This window comes from Nilaparvata lugens, chromosome 5 (assembly GCF_014356525.2).
Source record: "Nilaparvata lugens isolate BPH chromosome 5, ASM1435652v1, whole genome shotgun sequence".
Classification (NCBI taxonomy): Eukaryota; Metazoa; Arthropoda; class Insecta; order Hemiptera; family Delphacidae; genus Nilaparvata; species Nilaparvata lugens.
In genome coordinates, this window is record NC_052508.1 from 43,909,698 (window position 1) to 43,930,088 (window position 20,391).

At 34.0% G+C, this 20,391-nt stretch overlaps 1 protein-coding gene across 2 annotated transcripts in view; it reads right to left on the bottom strand.

The window, feature by feature from the left end:
* The window catches only part of LOC111045325 (WD repeat-containing and planar cell polarity effector protein fritz), a 111,061-nt gene that overhangs the window by 54,449 nt on the left and 36,221 nt on the right, over positions 1–20,391 (bottom strand). For both annotated transcript variants that reach the window (XM_039428402.1, XM_039428401.1), the window contains exons 5-6: positions 12,823–12,986; positions 10,507–10,614 (exon numbers count right to left, since the gene is read on the bottom strand). In XM_039428402.1, the coding sequence (XP_039284336.1) occupies positions 10,507–10,614; positions 12,823–12,986 (272 nt within the window). The remainder of the gene's footprint in view (positions 1–10,506; positions 10,615–12,822; positions 12,987–20,391) is intronic.

A 20,391-nucleotide genomic window follows, 5' to 3' on the forward strand; every position in this document is an offset into this window, starting at 1 on the left:
TCTGATCTAACCTAACCTAGCCATACCCCTAATCTCACAATAAACCTCAAATGAAGATTTCCCACTTTTTTGGGAAAAAAAACTAGATCCAGCTTTATTTTATTTCTTGAATAACTAAGAAACCGTTAATTTTACAAAAAAATTACAAGAGTAACTTTTTCCAGTAAATCTAATAACGAATCCATTGACACCCCATTTGTCAAGATTGAACAAAAAATAAGGATCTCATGGGAAAACTAGATCCAATAACTAAGAAACCGTTAATTTTACAAAAAATCTACAAGAATAACTTTTTCCAGTAAATCCATTTGTCAAGATTGAACAAAAATAAGGGAAAACTAGATCCAATTTCTTGAATAACCAAGAATATTTTTTTTCAGTAAATCCATTATTTGTCAAGGGATCCTAACTCTGAAACTGAGCAACAAGCATTTTCATGTTGAGACCCTTCTTAAACCTCAGCACTAAACCCCCCCCCCACAAGGGGGGGGGCTTGACCCTCTGCCTTTAACCTGAACTACTTGAAAACTCACCTCAGGTTTTATTGAGAAGAAAAAATATATAATAAAAATGTATAAGAAAGAAGTCAAGTCAGATATATTACTTGTTGATCAGAGTGTACATCTTGATGAGAGTATTACCAAATATGAGTATATCACTCACACACCATATATTCAACAGACATTAATTACAATGATGAAATTCGAATTAGTTTAAAACAAGAAGATATTTATACACTTCCAAGTAGAAGTTTTCTCATAATTGAAGGCGAAATCAAAGTGAAAGATAAGAATGATGTTGAAACCAAGGACTTTTCACTTATCAATAATGGAGTTGCATACCTATTTGATGAAATCAGATATGAATTGGGAGGGGTTGAAGTTGATCGCACACGTAATGTAGGATTGACAACAACCATGAAAAACTATCTACGTCAATCAAAACTCAATGAAAAAATTATGGAGAATGCAGGATGGAAGTTGACTGGATGGAAAGTTTAGATAAATTCTGCTTTTGCATTCCTTTGGATATGTGGTTAGGTGTAATGGAAGACTATAGAAAAGTTCTATTAAATGTTCGTCAGGAAATTGTTCTATTAAGATCATCATCAGACTTAAATTGTATTGAATCAGAAACAGCAAAATCAGTGAAAATTGATATTACAAAACTACAATGGAAAGTACCCTACATACATGCTTCTGACACTGTTCGTCTTGATCTGCTGAGTTTAACACATAGTGATATACCAATTACCATTCCATTCAGGTCATGGGAATTGCATGAATTTCCGCAATTACCTGAAACTACTAATCTTCAATGGACAGTTAAGACAACTTCAAATATATTGAAACCTAGATTTATTATTCTTGGATTACAAAAGAATAGGAAAAAATGTTATAACTGCTAACAGGTCACATTTGATTTCTGTAATCTGAACAATGTTAATCTCTATTTAAATGCTCAATCATTCCCCTATGAAAATATTGTTGGTAATAAACATTTATTGTATCACATGTTCTCTGAATTCCAAAATGAATACTATCCTTATAACAGCAGTACATCAATTGAGTATAAAACATTCATGAATATGCACCATTGGTTGTTATAGACTGAAGTAAGCAAAATGAACTATTGAAATCTGGTGCAATAGACATAAAGTTGACATTGGAAACAACAAATAATTTCTCAAAAAAAACCAGTGCCTAGGCCTACTGTTTAATCCTCTATGATAATGAGTTTGAATATACACCACTGAGTGGAACAGTAAAAAGAGTATTAAATCTTCTATAAAATAACAAAAACTAGACATTATTCAAATCAAAAGTATTATCTACAAATGTATCAATATTTTACCTTCAGCATCATCCCATTGATTTGTAGAATTGTTCTTGTCTTGATCTCCAACCATTTTCTTCAAATTTAATTTTAAAGCATTTTATATTATTATTTGATTTATCAGCTTCTTTCAAAGCAAAATACTGACTGTGATGATATAGTGTCATCTATATGAGCTTAGATTTTTCATTAAAGTTGAATAATGTTCTTGGTCTGGGTAACCAAACCTATATTTTTTTCTGGGTGTACTCACCTACATCTACAATTTCTTTCTGGGTGTACTCACCTAAACCTAAGATTTTTCACCCATATTTATTACATTTTTTTCATACCATTCTTTAAAAGAGATTCCAGAAGAAAGTGAGAATTGTTGGATTAAGTTTGGATCAGTCATATACTTCCATTCTTTTTCATTATTGAGATTGATGTTTGGTATGAAAGTTGCAGCTAATGGTATACATTATAAAAAATGGAAAAAATTCTGAATCAAATTTTTGATATCAACATTAATATCTCTATTATTATCTTTATCATACAAATATCAACCAAATTTATCAACACTCATGATCTATTTTTATAATAAATGTTTAATACAACCTGAGGTGAGTTTTCAAGTAGTTCAGGTTAAAGGCAGAGGGTCAAGACCCACCCCCCAACCCCCCCCCCTTTGTGGGGGGGGGGTTTAGTGCTGAGGTTTAAGAAGGGTCTCAACATGAAAATGCTTGTTGCTCAGTTTCAGAGTTAGGATCCCTTGACAAATAATGGATTTACTGAAAAAAAAATATTCTTGGCTATTCAAGAAATTGAATCTAGTTTTCCCTTATTTTTTGTTCAATCTTGACAAATGGATTTGTAATTAGATTTACTGGAAAAAGTTATTCTTGTAGATTTTTTGTAAAATTAACGGTTTCTTAGTTATTGAAAAAAGCTGGATCTAGTTTTCCCATGAGATCCTTATTTTTTGTTCAATCTTGACAAATGGGGTGTCAATGGATTCGTTATTAGATTTACTGGAAAAAGTTATTCTTGTAGATTTTTTGTAAAATTAATGGTTTCTTAGTTATTCAAGAAATAAAAAAAGCTGGATCTAGTTTTCCCTTATTTTCTGTTCAATCTTGACAAATGGGGTGTCAATGGATTCGTTATTAGATTTACTGGAAAAAGTTACTCTTGTAATTTTTTTGTAAAATTAACGGTTTCTTAGTTATTCAAGAAATAAAAAAAAGCTGGATCTAGTTTTTTTTTCCCAAAAAAGTGGGAAATCTTCATTTGAGGTTTATTGTGAGATTAGGGGTATGGCTAGGTTAGGTTAGATCAGATTACATTGGATTGGGCAAGGTTAGAACCAAGAATCAGATTTGGGGCAGATTTGGGGGCAGCTTTTCTCCAGCTTTGAGCCAGCTTTGGGGCAGCTTTTCTCCAGAACTCTCACTTTACCCCTACGTGAAGAGGTGCGTCATGAAGTTATTTCGATCAGGGGTGATGGTGCATGTTTATTCTCTTCCCTATCTTACCTGATGTATAGCACTGATGCACAAAGTAACCAGGTTCGATTCCAGATTGTGCAACATATATCAAATAATTGGCGTCGGTTTGAACCATTTACCATGAAACCATCTGGTGATACATACAGGACAAAGGCGGAATACCTGGCCCACATGTCCAAGGCTGACACATATGGTACTACTTGTGAAATAATGGCTGCCTCTGAGATATTTCCTTTTACATTTGAAGTGTACCATAATAAAGTGTTACTGCAAAGATTTGGAGACGCCGATGAAGAAACAAAAAGACTCAGGTTTACTGGAGACTTAATGAATGGTCATTTTGATGTTCTCATACCTCTTGATAATCCATCACAACAACCTGATACCTCTCCACCAACCTATTCACGACAACCTAATATCACTCTTGAGATCTCTGAGGTTGAAACACACAAACATATTGATCTTACAAGCTCAGATGAGTCTGTTGCTCTCTCTGTAACAAGCTCTTCAAGTTCAAGGGGAAAGAAACGCAGAAAGCGGTTCACAAATAGCATTTTGAGGAAGAAGAATAGAGTATCCAATGACAAATATAGGAAGTCAAATCCAGAAGTAAACAGGAAGGCTGTTGAACAGTATAATGAGTCCCACCCAGAAGTGCACAGGAAGGCTGTTGACAAGTATAATGAGTCCCACCCAGAAGTGCATAGGAAGGCTGTTGAAAAGTATAATGAGTCCCACCCAGAAGTGCACAGGAAGGCTGTTGAAAAGTATAATGAGTCCCACCCAGAAGTGCATAGGAATGCTGTTGAAAAGTATAATGAGTCCCACCCAGAAGTGCACAGGAAGGCTGTTGAAAATTATAATGAGTTCCACCCAGAAGTTAATGGAAAAGCAACAGAGAAATACAAAAAATCTAATCCAGAAGTGAATAGGGAAAGTGCAAAGAATTATAATGAGAGAACCCCTAATGTGAATCAAGCTAAAGTGAGATATAATGAGAGTAGAATTCATAAGAAATACATGTCTGGTTTTCAATATGATGTTCATTTTGATTATTCAGGAGACAAGGATGTACAATTAGGACAGCGATATCCCTGTATCTGGTGCAATGCCCTCAAGTGGAAAGATGAGAGCCCTGGAATGTGCTGTGCCAGTGGTAAAGTACAGCTCCCAAAACCTGCCTCATACCCAGAACCCTTATATGGTCTGCTTATGCACCAGCATCCACTGTCAGAACACTTTATCTCTTCAATCCGAAAATACAATTGATGTTTCCAAATGACTTCATTTGGTGCTAAACAGATTAAGGAGGGAAACTTCATGCCAACATTTAAGGTTCAGGGGCAGGTCTACCACAGAATTGGGAGCCTTATGCCAGATGAGCATCAGCAACCTTCATTCCTACAAATATATTTTGTTGGTGATGTTGACAATGAGAAAAACATCCGTTGCAGTATCTGTCCAGGGGTTAAGCCAGAACTGGTGCAAGAACTTCAAAAAATGCTACATAAGCACAACAAATATATTTTAGATTTCATGGCTGCTGTGGATAATATTCCTAAAGACCAAAAGGATTTTCAAGTTATAATCAATGCTGATAGGAAGCTTCCTGGAGAGCATCAAGGGCGTTTCAAAGCACCAACTAGCAAAGAAGTTGCTATTCTAATTGTTGGTCAAGCTTTTGAGAAAAGATATATTGTTATCCACAGCAGAGGGGGAAAAGTGGTTAAAATAAGTGAGACACACCGTGCATATGATACTCTACAGTATCCTCTCATGTTCTGTAAAGGAGAAGATGGCTACTCTATTAACATACATCAATGTGACCCCAAGACCAAGAATCCTCTCAGAAAGACAGTCTCTGCAGCTAATTTCTACAGTTACAGAATAATGGAACGTGATGGCGATGAATGTTGTGTGGTTTTGTTTCGTCAACTCTTCAATCAATTTTTGGTTGATATGTATGCTAAGATTGAAACTGAAAGGTTAAATTGGATTCGCAACAACCAGAAGAAGTTGAGAAGTGAAGAATATGTACACCTCAAGGATGCAATGACACGAAGAGACTGTGAAGTTTCAGAAATTGGCAAGATGACAGTGTTGCCATCATCTTTTACAGGGGGTCCACGCTACATGCATGAGAGAACTCAAGATGCCATGACCTACGTTCGTCATTTTGGGAGACCAGATCTTTTTATAACATTCACATGCAATCCAAAATGGTCGGAGATTCAAGAACACTTGAGAAAGGGACAGAGAGCTCATGACAGACACGATATTGTAACAAGGGTATTCCACATTAAAGTTAAGCAAATGATGAAGCTACTGACCAAAGCTTGCATTTTTGGATCTCCTAGGTGTTACATGTACTCAGTAGAGTGGCAGAAACGCGGTCTTCCCCACATTCATATACTTTTGTGGCTAGAAAATAAGATTAAGCCAGAGTCCATTGACAATGTAATAGTAGCTGAAATACCAAATCCTGACACAGATCCAATTTTGTATGAAATTATTAAGACTACCATGATCCATGGTCCATGTGGTTCACTGAACAGTAAGTCACCATGTATGCTGGGTGGAGGTGGAGTTTGCACAAAAAAATATCCTCGACCATTTTTGAAGGAAACTCAAACTGGATAGGATGGCTACCCACTATATCGAAGGCGATCTTGCTCGGATGGCGGATTCACCGTAAATATCAATGGAAATATTATTGACAATCGTTGGGTAGTTCCTTACAGTCCCATTCTATCTCGCACCTTCTGTGCCCACATAAATGTTGAGTTCTGCAATTCAGTTAAATCCATCAAATATATTTGTAAATATGTTAACAAAGGATCAGATCAAGCAGTTTTCACAATTGAAGATATGGATGAGGTGACAAAATATGAAGCAGGGCGATATATTAGTAGCTCTGAGGCAGCTTGGCGCATTCTTTGCTTTCCTATCCATGAAAGATACCCTCCTGTAATGCAACTTGCTGTACATCTTGAAAATGGTCAAAGAGTTTACTTTAATGAAAATAATGTTATGGATAAAGTAATTAACCCACCAAAAACAACTCTCCTTGGTTTTTTTGAATTGCGCAATAGTGACAACTTTGCAAGGACTCTTAAGTATAATGAAGTTCCAGCTTATTATATTTGGAAAGGGAACAAGCTCTCTAGGAGGAAACAGGGAGTTAGTGTAAAAGGATATCCAAGGGTGAAGAGAGATCATACTTTAGGCAGAGTATATACAGTTCATCCTGACAATTCTGAATGCTATTATCTACGTCTCCTATTGCACCAGGTTCATGGACCCACATCATTTAATGCTTTAAAGACTGTGAATGGAGAAGTCCAATCAACATTCCAGATGGCCTGTAAAGCCCTTGGTTTGTTAGAGGATGATGCTCACTGGGACTACACTTTGAAGGAAGCCTCCATTTTCAAAACATCATAAAAAATTCGTGAACTTTTCGCTATTATTCTGTTTTTCTGTCAAGTAAGCAATCCAAAGCCATTATATGAAAAATATCAAGATAGCCTTGCAGAAGATATAAAATTTAAAATGATTAAGGATTTTGGAGAAGTGCAACCAGATTCTGTTAGTAACCAATGTCTAATTCTTCTCGAAGACATAGTTAGTTTCATGTCAGGAAAAGAAATTTCTGATTATGGACTTCCAATGCCTCAACGTGACCCAGGAGTAGTTGTTAATCGTAGATATCAGAGTGAGCTATCATATGATTCTACTAAACTAAATCAAGCAGTCGAATTGAATGTTCCAAATTTAAATATGGAACAAAAAGAAGCATATAACAGAATCTTGATCAGCATTGATTCCAACTATGGGAATCTCTTCTTCCTAGATGCTCCTGGTGGCACTGGCAAAACATTCTTGATAAACCTATTGCTATCCACAATCAGGAGCAAAAAGAAAATTGCTATAGCAGTAGCTTCATCAGGAATCGCAGCAACTTTGCTTGACGGAGGGAAAACAGCCCACTCAGCATTCAAATTACCCCTCAGCTATACAGAGACCTCACTGTGTAACATTTCAAAGCAAAGTGAAATGGCAAAGGTACTTCAAGAAGCCCAACTTATTGTTTGGGATGAGTGTACAATGGCTCATAGAGGAGGATTTGAAGCTCTTGATAGAACACTACGAGATATAAGGAGTCAGAACCGACTGATGGGTGGAGTCACACTACTTTTAGCAGGTGACTTTAGACAGACTTTGCCAGTTATACCTAGAGGAACCCGTGCTGATGAAATGAAGGCATGTTTGAAGTCTTCCTATTTATGGTCACAAGTGGAAACTCTATCACTGAAAGTAAATATGCGTGTGCATCTGAAAAATGAAATGAAAGCAGAAGAGTTCTCTGAAATATTGTTGAGAATAGGAAATGGAATGCTTTTGGAGGAAGAAGGGAAAATAAGGATTCCCAGTGGTCTTTGTCAAGTGGTAGAAGATCTTATGAGTTTGACAAGCAAAATATATCCAGATATTGAAAATTCTCACAGGGATTGTGCTTCATGGTTGAGGGAAAGAGCCATACTCACTCCTACCAATGAGTTAGCGAATTCCATAAACAATTTCCTATTAGAAAAGCTCTCAACAGCAGTCATGAGATATGAATCTGTTGATTTTGTGATTGAAATTGAGGATGCTGTGCATTACCCAGTTGAATTCTTGAATACCCTTGATCCACCAGGTTTTCCACCACACAACCTCACCCTGAAAGTTGGAACACCAATCATGCTTTTACGTAATTTAAACCCACCAAAGCTGTGTAATGGGACCAGGCTTCAAATCATTTCTCTGAAAAAACATGTGATTGAAGCAAAAATAATTACTGAAGCCAATCAGGGAGAAACAGTATACATACCAAGGATTCCCCTCATCCCAACAGAATACAGCTTTCAGTTCAAACGCTTACAATTTCCTGTGAAATTGTGCTATGCAATGACCATCAATAAAGCACAAGGACAGAGTTTGAAAGTAGCTGGAGTGGACTTGAGTACTGACTGTTTTTCTCATGGCCAGTTATATGTTGCTTGCTCACGAGTGAGTTCACCTGGAAGTTTGTTCATCCTTCAGCCAAAAGGGAAAACTAGGAATGTGGTTTACAAGGAAGTTCTTGAAAAATTATAGAGTTTGCTGATCACACATTTATATTATGCCGTCCATATCTGAACGGCATATCAATCTACAGTGAAGAATTAACATGACAAATTTAGAGCTACAAAGAGTTGGGTGGCGCCAATGATACCCCTGCCATTGAGCAGATAATACAGCATTGAGCTGGGGGACTCTTAGCCTTTGTATGTTAGATAAAACATATTTTAAATTGAGTACTTGAGATGGTTTAACATTGAAGAACACCCTCAGGTTATTCATATCATGAGAGTTCGTTAGAGTAGAGTAGAGTGAAGTACAATAATTCTCATAATATCCTAACGAAGTTTTCCACCCTGCACTAAATAGTTGAAATTAATCAGTGATTGAATCGAGCGAGAAAGTACTTTGACTTTCTGATGGATTGAAGCATGCTCAAATGAAAAATGCAGGCGAGCGAAGCGAGCCTGCTGATCTCATTTTTGGACGATCCAGTCGGGGGTCCAGGGGGCGGAGCCCCTGGCTAGACGGTTACGGCTAGCGAAGCGAGCCTGACGGCTAGTCAAGTATAAAATGTAATGTATTTGTAGGCTATTCAGTTCATTTAATGATTTTAATCATAAATGTTGATATAACATGTAAAAAACGTAATGTAATATTATATTTCAAGACAGCAAATCATTGGAAGTATGGATATCTACTGATAACATTAGTTTGTGTGTTAATCGTATATTGTACAATTTTCAATGCAGGAAATCAGTCTTGGGTTTTTAGGAATTCAGGAATAGTATTGCTTTTAAAACAATTAAAGCTGAGTATATTCTACAGCAAATTGTAATTGATAATAGCTATTTATGTATTAGTAGGATTTCGAGATAGAGACCAAATAACAATTGGAATTCTGCCCGATGGATTTCTGCTCTGCTGACTAGACAGAAAAAATATCCTGTCATAGCAATTTATGGTAGTGTTCGTATATTGACAGACTGCAAATGTGTGAACACTTCCATGAGAATCAACGCCAATCTCTTTCTGCACAGGAGAGCAGAACAGAATTTTGTTGGAAAGGAGGGCTTAAAACAGGTTTTAGACCCTTTGCACAATGGGCCACCATTGAAGCGCCACCATAAAAATTTGATAGCATTGCACACTACAGCCACCACTTGACTCATCACTCCAGTTCACTAGTCAACTCATGATCAGTTGAAGAATGGACGTGGAAGAAGCACACTGCCAACATCACAAAATATAATTGTCCTATGATTCATGAAGCTACTACCAATATAAATTATTGGAAACGTTTTTATTCAAAGTTACCAACCTTCCCAAAATGGGACAGGCAGAAATATCATCTTGAAACTCACATTAAAAAAAGGATATTTTATGTTAAAAGACTGATGTTTTTTCGTTTGATTACACACGAAAATAGTGAAAATGGTTATAATGAATAACCATGTATAATGAATAATGCTTAAGGAAAATGGTCATATAACTTACCAAATACATTTTGTTCATTTTCTGTGAGGTTATATTTTTCAATTTAAAGATTTACCAACTCCCTCCAAGAATTTCTCTTCACATCCCGGTCTGCATATAATTCTGAAGATATGTCACATATAGCTGGTCTGCTTTCTCCAGTAAGAATGAACCTTTCTGTATCAAATTGTGTTCACTATTCATTACGACGACTCCAGACAACTGTACTGAACTTGGTTTGAATTGAAACTGAACTTGAGATGATTTTCTGGTAACTGGTAGCTGGTGGCTCTAGTGTGCAATGACAGATAATACTCAATGGTATGACGTGGTGGCGCGACAGTCTGGTGGCTAACAAGATCGGCGGCTCAAGCCACCACATTCCTGGAAGCTTGGCTGGTGGCCGGTGGCTGGTGACTCTAATGTGCAGTGACAGATAAGAGACAATGCTACCACGTGGTGGCGCTTCCGTGGAAGCGCTTCCATGGTGGCCCAGTGTGCAAAGGGCCTTAGAGCCGGGTTAACCGTGTAATGGGACATTACAATCCATGGTTTACAAGCATTTTTCACTATACTGTAGTTTTAATAGTTAATATTGCCGTACCGTTCAAATAGCAGTAAGAGGTATCCATCTTGAATGGCGACAGTACTTGAACAAATAAGTGCGTCAGACTTTTTATTCCATCCAACATGTAAAAGAGTTGGTTGATGCCTGAAAACAATTAAAAGAAGATTCAAATATTAATGGTTTTATTTCCTTTTATAAACCAGGAATACATTCAGTGAGAATGGCTTTAAAATAGTTATTATTTTAAATAATAATAATATTATATTTATTATAGCTAATATTTCGAATATAGCTTTAAAATAAGGATATTTCTGATTGAAAAACGTATTTTGTCAAGCTTAACATATATGAAAGTCGAAAGATGATAGTGAGTTTATTGATTATTTTTCCTTTGGAAACTCTTAGCTTGAATAAAAAAAGTTAGATTTACCCAAACATCCAACTCACTCGTTCGAACATTCGATACAACTTAAAATGCAGTCCCAGTCAGTTCTAGATGTACAAACAATCTACTTGTTAAAACAAAAATTCTTCTGATCTTAAGAAGCCCTCTAAAGTGATGAGATTATTATTTCAAACGGTAAATCTAACATGTAACAGTGTGAGTATATAATACAGTGCAATACTAACATGCAATACAATGTATGTATGTAACAATTGAAAAAATACCATACTCTAATAATAATTCAAATTATGACGAATTTCATTAATCCCTGATCACATGAGAAACAAGACACAATTCATAAAAAAATTAAAATCATTCACACAGTAACTTCGAGAATAGCTTTAATCCAAGGGTGACGGTTGCTATGGAATAGAATTCCTGGAACTAAAGTTTGATCCTAGAACAATCATTGATATTGTGAAATCTCTCCATCATTGAAATGCATTATTTGACATCTAGTCAATTTCACTAAACAGTACTACTATTTTAGAGTTACAGGATCTTGGTTCTGTGTTATTAGTACCATCCCGGTATACAACTTCGGTTGTACAACTTGTTGTCGAACTGATAATATATTTAATGGGCTTAAAAATATAATTTCTACTATCACTTCACAAGCTTGATTTATTTTATATTTGTTTAATGAGAAATAACAAATTATAATATGATTTATTTAGCAAACATATCGATATGAAAACAATACTTTGACTGCCCAAAACTGTTTTCTATTAAAACTATCATCTTCAAAGTGAATTTTTTTTGCTGAGGGTGATATCTACATGAACTCTTGACTTGTGCGTGACGGGTGATGAGAGATGAGAGGACCTACCGCTTTCGGTGGGTTCTGAACCCACCGAAGTGAGGTGATTTTACTACTCATAAATTGTATTTACAAAGGTAGTAGCAGGCGCATGGAACTCAACTCATTTTATTGATAGCTTATCAGCGCGACCATGAAAACAAGTAGCTTCCGCAAATTATTCTTGGGGATACCAAATTTGAATCAAGCCTATTTTGTCATTTCAACTATTTCCAACTCACTTGATAGAAGAAACTCATTATTCACAGTGTATTATGCATATGTTTACTCCTATTTGAGCTTATGGTACAATATTTTGGGGTAATTCTGTAGACAGCCATGAAATTGTCATCATGCAGAAAATATTGGGAGTCATTTTTTAGATGGAGATCAAGGGACTCATGTAAAACATTTTTCAAAGACCTTAACATACTTACACTTTCATCGATTTACATTTATCAGGTAGATTTATTTAGATGGTAGTTTTTGTTAAAGTGAAAGTCAATAAATTCATAGAATCATCCAATAGAAACATCATTTCATTTCCAATTCATAGAAATGTAGCATTTGAAAAACTACATTCTATTCTGGAATGAGACTTTATAATAGGCTGCCAGCAGCCATTCAAAATATTGAATCAGTCATTTCATTCAAACAGGCAGTCAAAAAAAAATGTTAATAGAGAAAATCCTATACACAATAATAGGAATTTATCAACAGGAAAATTGTTTTTCTTGTATGTATCATTACCATCCTCACATAATAACATTAATTTGATTGATGAATAAATGAAATGTATTCTTTCAGATGTGTAGTAGCCTACTCAGTGCCAGAGTAAGCAACAATGATTATACTTGACACTACCTGACTAAATATTTTATTTTTTTATTGTATTAATATTATATTATTAGTATTAGTACTGAAAAGAGCTATCAAATGGGATTATTCCCAAAACATTGATGTAATGTAATGATTATTGAAAAAAAATGTTGATTTGTTTACAAAATTAGATTTCAGTTTTGAAAATTGGTTTACATTTCAAAATTGTATTTTTCTATCATTTCACGTGATTGCTTATTTATTTGGATGATATTTGTGTGATTGTCACCTGAAATAAACGCTGAGGTCGAGTAGAACTGAAGGCATGAGATCTTCGCCAAGTAGTTGAATCTTGACACAGGCAAGAGCGCAGTCGAAGCATTGTATTTGACAGCGCTCATTGGCCACTAGTAACAGCGCTCCATCGGGGTGCCAACAAACCAATGTTGGTATCTGCATAGGAAGATAGAAAGACACAAACCAAATTGAACAAGCGAATTGAGGTCTATGATTCAAGTTGAAGATTTTTCATTTTTTTATTTCAATGGCACCAACTTTGAATGTATTGAACTCAAGTAAGAATAATGACAATGCTTCTTTTTCTAGGAAACTTTACCGTGAAAACTGTCTCTACTTTTTTCCAACAGATAAAATGAAATACTTAATATAATAAAAAAGTATCAGAACAAAAAGTAGTGTAGGGTTCGATAATATTCCAATCAGCATAGTTGAAGCATGTTGCAATCAAATAGTCGAACCTCTAGTTTTCATAATTAATAACACTCTTAAAACAGGAATTTTTCCGGATTTACTCAAAATAGCTAAAGTTGTACCACTATTCAAAAATGGTGTCAGAAATGATATTAATAATTATAGACCTATTTCTATTTTGTCAGCTTTTTCTAAGATTTTTGAGAAATTGATATATAACAGGATTATGAACTATCTGGAGAAATTTAATTTAATATCTTCCTGCCAGAATGGCTTCATGAGGGGGAAATCTGTTTGTAATATTACATTTTTCTCGATTAAAATCGAATATTCAATTCAATATCAATAAAACTTGATAGCAAATATCGGTGAAATCGATATGCGGACTCAACTTTTTACCTGAAATTTATCAGCTACTCAAATGTTGGACAAATCACTGTGATAAAGTTTTTTTTTGAATAAACAAATAATTCCAAACAATATAAAGGTTAAATAAAAAGTTTTAAAATGAAGTTTTATTGAGAATAATAAATTGTAATAGTTATAAACTTATAATTTTGGAGGTTGGCAATGAGGCTTCACCAGAAAGGCTTCATGTCTCTCTCATGAAAAGATGGCTGCTGGCTATAGTTGAATTATTTTAGTCCTGTTGAAAATTTTCTGTTTAATTGAAAATTAAAATGTTTTAATTGAGATCTGAGTAATTTTGTTGTGTTCTAATTTTGTGTTGAATGTTTTGTCATACATAAATTGTCACATCTTGTTTTTAAGTATATCAAATATCCTGTAGAAAATAAGTTTGAACTTGAAGAAGAAAGTATCAGAAAAAAACGAATACTGTACAGAATAAAGAATTGAGGTGTCATCAGAAGATTCAAACAGAATATGCATAATAAACCCAAGTATAAGTTCAAGGTTGATGATTTAGTTGTAATTCGAAATTACATTTTGTCAAGCAAGCTGAAGAAGTTTTCTGCCAAGCTGTGTCCTAAATATCGTGGACCTTACATAGTAAGAGATGATCTCAATAGAGGGTGTTTCAAACTTGAAGAGATAAGTACAGGTAAAAATATGAGAGTCAATCAATATATGATGATGAAATACCATCAGAAAGCACATAATGATTAGGAATCCTGTGTTATGTCGGGATCCAGAATAGCATAATCGCTACGCAGTGTGTGGTGAGAGTCCATAATTGTGTCTTTTTTTTCCTGTAGCCTATTTTCTTGGCCCTAAATCTTTTCAAATTTCGATTAGAAATTTTGAAGAAGAAAGTATCAGAAAAAAACGAATACTGTACAGAATGAAGAATTGAGGTGTCATCGGAAGATTCAAACAGAATATGCATAATAAACCCAAGTATAAGTTCAAGGTTGATGATTTAGTTGTAATTCGAAATTACATTTTGTCAAGCAAGCTGAAGAAGTTTTCTGCCAAGCTGTGTCCTAAATATCGTGGACCTTACATAATAAGAGATGATCTCAATAGAGGGTGTTTCAAACTTGAAGAGATAAGTACAGGTAAAATATGAGAGTCAATCAATATATGATGAAGAAATACCATCAGAAAGCACATAATGATTAGGAATCCTGTGTTATGTCGGGATCCAGAATAGCATAATCGCTACGCAGTGTGTGGTGAGAGTCCATAATTGTGTCTTTTTTTTCCTGTAGCCTATTTTCTTGGCCCTAAATCTTTTCAAATTTCGATTAGAAATTTTGAAGAAGAAACTATCAGAAACAAACGAATACTGTACAGAATGAAGAATTGAGGTGTCATCGGAAGATTCAAACAGAATATGCATAATAAACCCAAGTATAAGTTCAAGGTTGATGATTTAGTTGTAATTCGAAATTACATTTTGTCAAGCAAGCTGAAGAAGTTTTCTGCCAAGCTGTGTCCTAAATATCGTGGACCTTACATAATAAGAGATGATCTCAATAGAGGGTGTTTCAAACTTGAAGAGATAAGTACAGGTAAAATTATGAGAGTCAATAAATATATGATGAAGAAATACCATCAGAAAGCACATAATGATTAGGAATCCTGTGTTATGCCGGGATCCAGAATAGCATAATCGCTATGCAGCGTGTGGTAAGAGTCCATAATTGTGTCTTTTTCTTTCCTGTAGCCTATTTTCTTGGCCCTAAATCTTTTCAAATTTCGATTCTTTCCTGTCTTTGTTGAGTATTCAGTAAATTTCTTCTATGATGCATATCTTAACCAATCTTGTCCATAGTCATTTGAATTTGTGAATTTTAAGTATTCTTCTGAAATAATATTAGAAGTTGAAATTGTAGCTTATTTTTCCTAATCTTTAAATTGTTGATAGAACAATTTTATAGAATCTATCTACTTTAGTGTAAATAATTGTGTGCTTGCAATATATTTTTTCATCATGTATCACTTATTTTAATTATGTTTATTTTGTCATGTATCATATTTTTAGGTAACTAGGTTTTTTTAACCCATTTTGCTTTTTTTTCTGTCCAATACTTTGGATTTTTGGTAGACAAGTAGGTGTGATTCTTTTAGAGGTGTGGGCGTGAACCACATATGGCTGGACTCGGTTATCTGACCTACTTGTTTGCGATATAAAAACTTTAAGACTGCAACATCAAACGTTTGTAAAACTTTTGCATACTTTTGATATTGTGGTCCGATACTAGAGTCTGCTATCACATTGCCTTACAGACATCTAGGAACTCTCCACCCAGTCACAATAGTAAAAAATGTTTTTTCCTTCACCAGTTGTTTCTGTGGGAGTGATAGCTCACAGTTATAACAAATTAGAGTCATACTTGGAATCTACAAAATTCCATAGTAGTATATTTTATTAAATATACTTCCTTATGGAAGTTTTCAACTGACATGTAGGATAGGCTCTAATTAATCTTTATCTTCCTTGTATTACTTAGGGAATTTATTTACCCAATTTTCCTTTTATCTTATTTGTATTTTTTAGGTAACTTATTTACCCATTATTCATCTTAATCTTCTTTGTATTGTAATCCTGAAATGGTTTGTAGTTATTATACAGTCTTCAAATTCAGAAATTATTTAAAAAATAAATGGTTCAATTTGGAAGATGTTGAAATCTAATCTGATGTATGAATTATTTTGTTATAATAAGAAAAACTTCAAAATTTGAAAGTATTAATAAATTGTGTTCTCATATACAGTATAAGAAATGTTAAAGATAAATAAAACGTTAACTTGAATAATAATGATTTCATTGAATATAGAAGTTTTGTCATATTATAAATTGAAATGAGTTGAAGTTTGAATTTCTTCTAAATTTGAATATTAAATTGATGTCTTTTTTCTAAATTTTAAGGACTGTTTTTCTTTATAAACTTTGATATGATTAATTATCGTTTGAAATGGATGTTGGAGTGTATGTAGAATTTTTAGTGGGGTTTGATGATTACAATTTTGCTGGTATATGATTGTTTTTTGAGATGGAAAACCATTTTTGCCTAAAGAAGGAATAATAAGGTTATGACTAAGGGCCGTTTGCACAGTGTAAGTTTAAGCTAAAGCTTAAACCAAATCTGGATTTTTTTTGTTTAAACTAAAATTCCGTTTGCACAGTATCAGTTTAAACTCTGTATTGAGTTTAAACTCTAGGAAAGTTTAAACCTCCAAAGCAGGAGGTTTAAACCAAATAATTTGGATTAACTTGACATCAACTGTAAAGAGTTGATGGGGGAACAGCTGAATCTGATAATAAATTATTTTTCGACGGTTGTTTTTAATGCTTCTGTAGACGATAATATTATTAATTCAGGTTATAGTGAATCATTATTTGAATGTAAAAATAATTGTAATGGAGGAATTGATAGAAATTTTTGATGTGATTGATAAAGATGACTGCGAAGAAATTTTGAAACAGAAAAATTGGGCAAAACACAAATAATTTAAATTTCTGGAATAGAGAATTTTTTAACGGTTTTGCTTGAGTACAGCAACTGCCAATATAGTATTTTGATTGAAAAACCACTTGATAGAAATTAAGACAATTTTTAACAGTGGTCTTCGATTAGAAAATATGTTTTTAATAAAACATAACTGAGATATATTGCTTTCGAGAGATTTCTAATAAACGAGGAAGACCGTAGTAGATTCAAGCGTAACAAAATAACTTTTTTATCTTACATTCTAAAATATATATTCTGGTGCCAACTAAACATAAGTTTATAAAGAATTTCTTGATCGCTTTTCACTTTTATAACCGTACAGCTTACAGATCTGTGGATTTTGAGCAAGAAAATACTAAAATAGAAGCTACATAACTTCAATTTACTGATGGTTTGTAAACAAATGAAAAATTTCCTGTAAAAATCAGTCTTCCTGATATAAACGATGACATTCTATTACCAACTTAACGCTAAACTAGTTTAACTTAAACTGGATTAGTAAATGCACTGAGAAAACCGATTCAAGTTTAAACTTTCAGATTAACTTAAACTCGATTAACTCAATCGAGTTTAGCAATCTGTACTGTGCAAACGGCCCTTAGAGAGGCAGTAGTGAGATAATATTTTTTGTGTTGAATAATTATGTTGATTGCCATAGATGCAAAATAATAATTAATTATGTTGATTGCCATAGATGCAAATGCAAATAATCACTTATGAATATTGATTGCCATTGAAGCAAAATACTAGTGATGTTTGAATGATTTTTTGTTTAATGATTAGAAGTAAAGTTATGTCATAAAATATAGTTTGTGTTTAGAACATTGGAAAGTCGAAATAAACTATAGTATCCAACAAACGATGGTCAATAATATAAAATATTTTGCTTTTTATAAATCATTTGAACAAAATCAAAATGAAAATTTATAAATTCTTCTATATAAATAACTTTGAAATCCTAAATGAAACATAAATCAAATTTGAAATGTTATACTGAATGATAAATCATAAATGTGGAATACTATATTTGAAATGTTATACTAAATGATAATGAAATGCAGATAATTGTATTATGAAATGATTTTTAGTGGAAGACCAATTGTCTGAATGTATTGAAATTATTTGTAATATATGTATTGTATTGTATACAAGTATATGTATTGAAATTATTTTGTTGTGATGATCTGATGTTTTTTTGCATTTTTGATGATACAGAGTGTTATAGCATTTATGTAACATGTATTTGATTATGTTCTAAATTTTTAAGAATGGATTAAATTTTGTTATTTGAACAGTGAATAAATGGAAATGAAATTATTACTTTATTAAAATTTTTGTAATTGTTGTCTCTATTGAGTTTGAGGAAACTTCAAAATTTATAAGTTGCTGACTGTATAATAAGATGTTCACAATAAATTTCATTTTTTTTGCTGATTACATACATGTAAATAATTTTCAAGTGCATTATATTGTATTGGTAGCCCAATCAAATTTTTCTTTCTAGTTTATAAGTACGATAGCACGTCCAGAAAGTAAGTTCCGTTTCAATTTATATCCGCAGCAGCGCTGCGATCGCAGTTCCGCACATGCGCGGTAGACGCTCTGTATCAAGGAGAAGAAACGTGCACCATTTGGAGATCGCTGTCAGCCACGTACGATTAGTTGTGCTTGTTTACAATGTCAGTGTTGATTGAAAATCCCGCCGCTTGTGAAATCGGGTCTGTGATTCGTTTTCTGAATGCAAGGAAAGTGAACCCAAGTAAAATTTATCAGCAAATTTGCGATGTTTATGGACAAAGTGCAATGAGTGATTCAATGGTGAGAAGATGGGTCCATCAGTTCAATGATGGACGTAGTGATGTGCTTGATGAAGAACGAAGTGAGCATCCATCTTTGGTTACAGAAGAACTGGTTCACGCGATTGATGACAAGATCCAAGAAAACCGAAGGTTTACAATGCTCTCGCTATGGAATTTACCCAAATTTCACGATCACTAATGCATGAAATTGTTACCGGAAAACTGAAATTTCGACAAGCTGAAAACGGCGAGCTGAAAGGAACTGTTTCCAACTGGTTGAAGACACAGGTGGCAAATTTCCAATAAGGAGGCATACAAAATCTTGTGCCACGCTATGACAAATGTCTGCAAATTTCGGTAGTTATGTGGAAAAGTAGTTTAAGAGTTGTATAATTTTGTGCAATAAATAACTTTTCTGTATCTGTACACAATTTAATTTTATTACCAAACGGAACTTACTTTCTGGACCTACCATGTATATTAAAATAACAGGTACAGTGTGGATGTTAACTTCAGAATGATTTTCCTGTGAATCTCAAGATCTACAAATCAAGTGAATGCCATGAAGAGTGTTAAACACTTTTGGGTGATTTTTGAACTGGTGTGACTCATTAATGGATTGCCTATGCCAATGCCTACGCCAATGCCAATGCCTATGCCAATGCCTACGCCAATGCTGACCCCAATGCCTATGCCAATGCCTATGCCAATGCCTACGCCAATGCTGATGCCTATGCCAATGCCTACGCCAGTGCCGACGCCAATGCCTACGCCGATGTCTAAGCCTATTGCTGACTATGCAACTCAAACTTCTGCACTACTATATTACCTGGAGGTAATTGCCATCCATGTCCAAGTTCGCAACTTTTAACTCAAATAACAGTCACTGTGCTGAAAATATCAAAAAACCAAACCCTACCTAAGTTAATCCTCACCTGAATTAATCCTGTATGCAGCGTCTCTCTCTTTTCCAAAAAATTTTACATTGTCATTTCAAGCCTGAAATGTACACTGTATGTATGATATACAATTTATGTGACTTTGAGTGAGCTTGGCATGTATCCATCTACTACAAGCATGAGGCCATGCTAACAGATGTCTTGTGTATCCAGATCAGCCCAACACTATGTGTATCCAGATTAGCCCAACACTAATGTCATCACAAATGAAGGATCAATTTCGCTTGGAGTCACACTCAACTGAAATTCATACTGAGTGCCTTAACAGACTGTTTTCAAAATTTGCATCAATAAAAAATCAACTGTGTCAACAGTGAAAGAAATTGATATTTTTTAATTTATTGCAATTTTATATGGAAATTAAATGTAACAATTCATTTAAAAAATTTTTTTTGTTCAACATACTAAATTTTTATGAAATAACAATTGAATTTTCTATCTACTAAACTTATGTAAAATTCCAAGAACT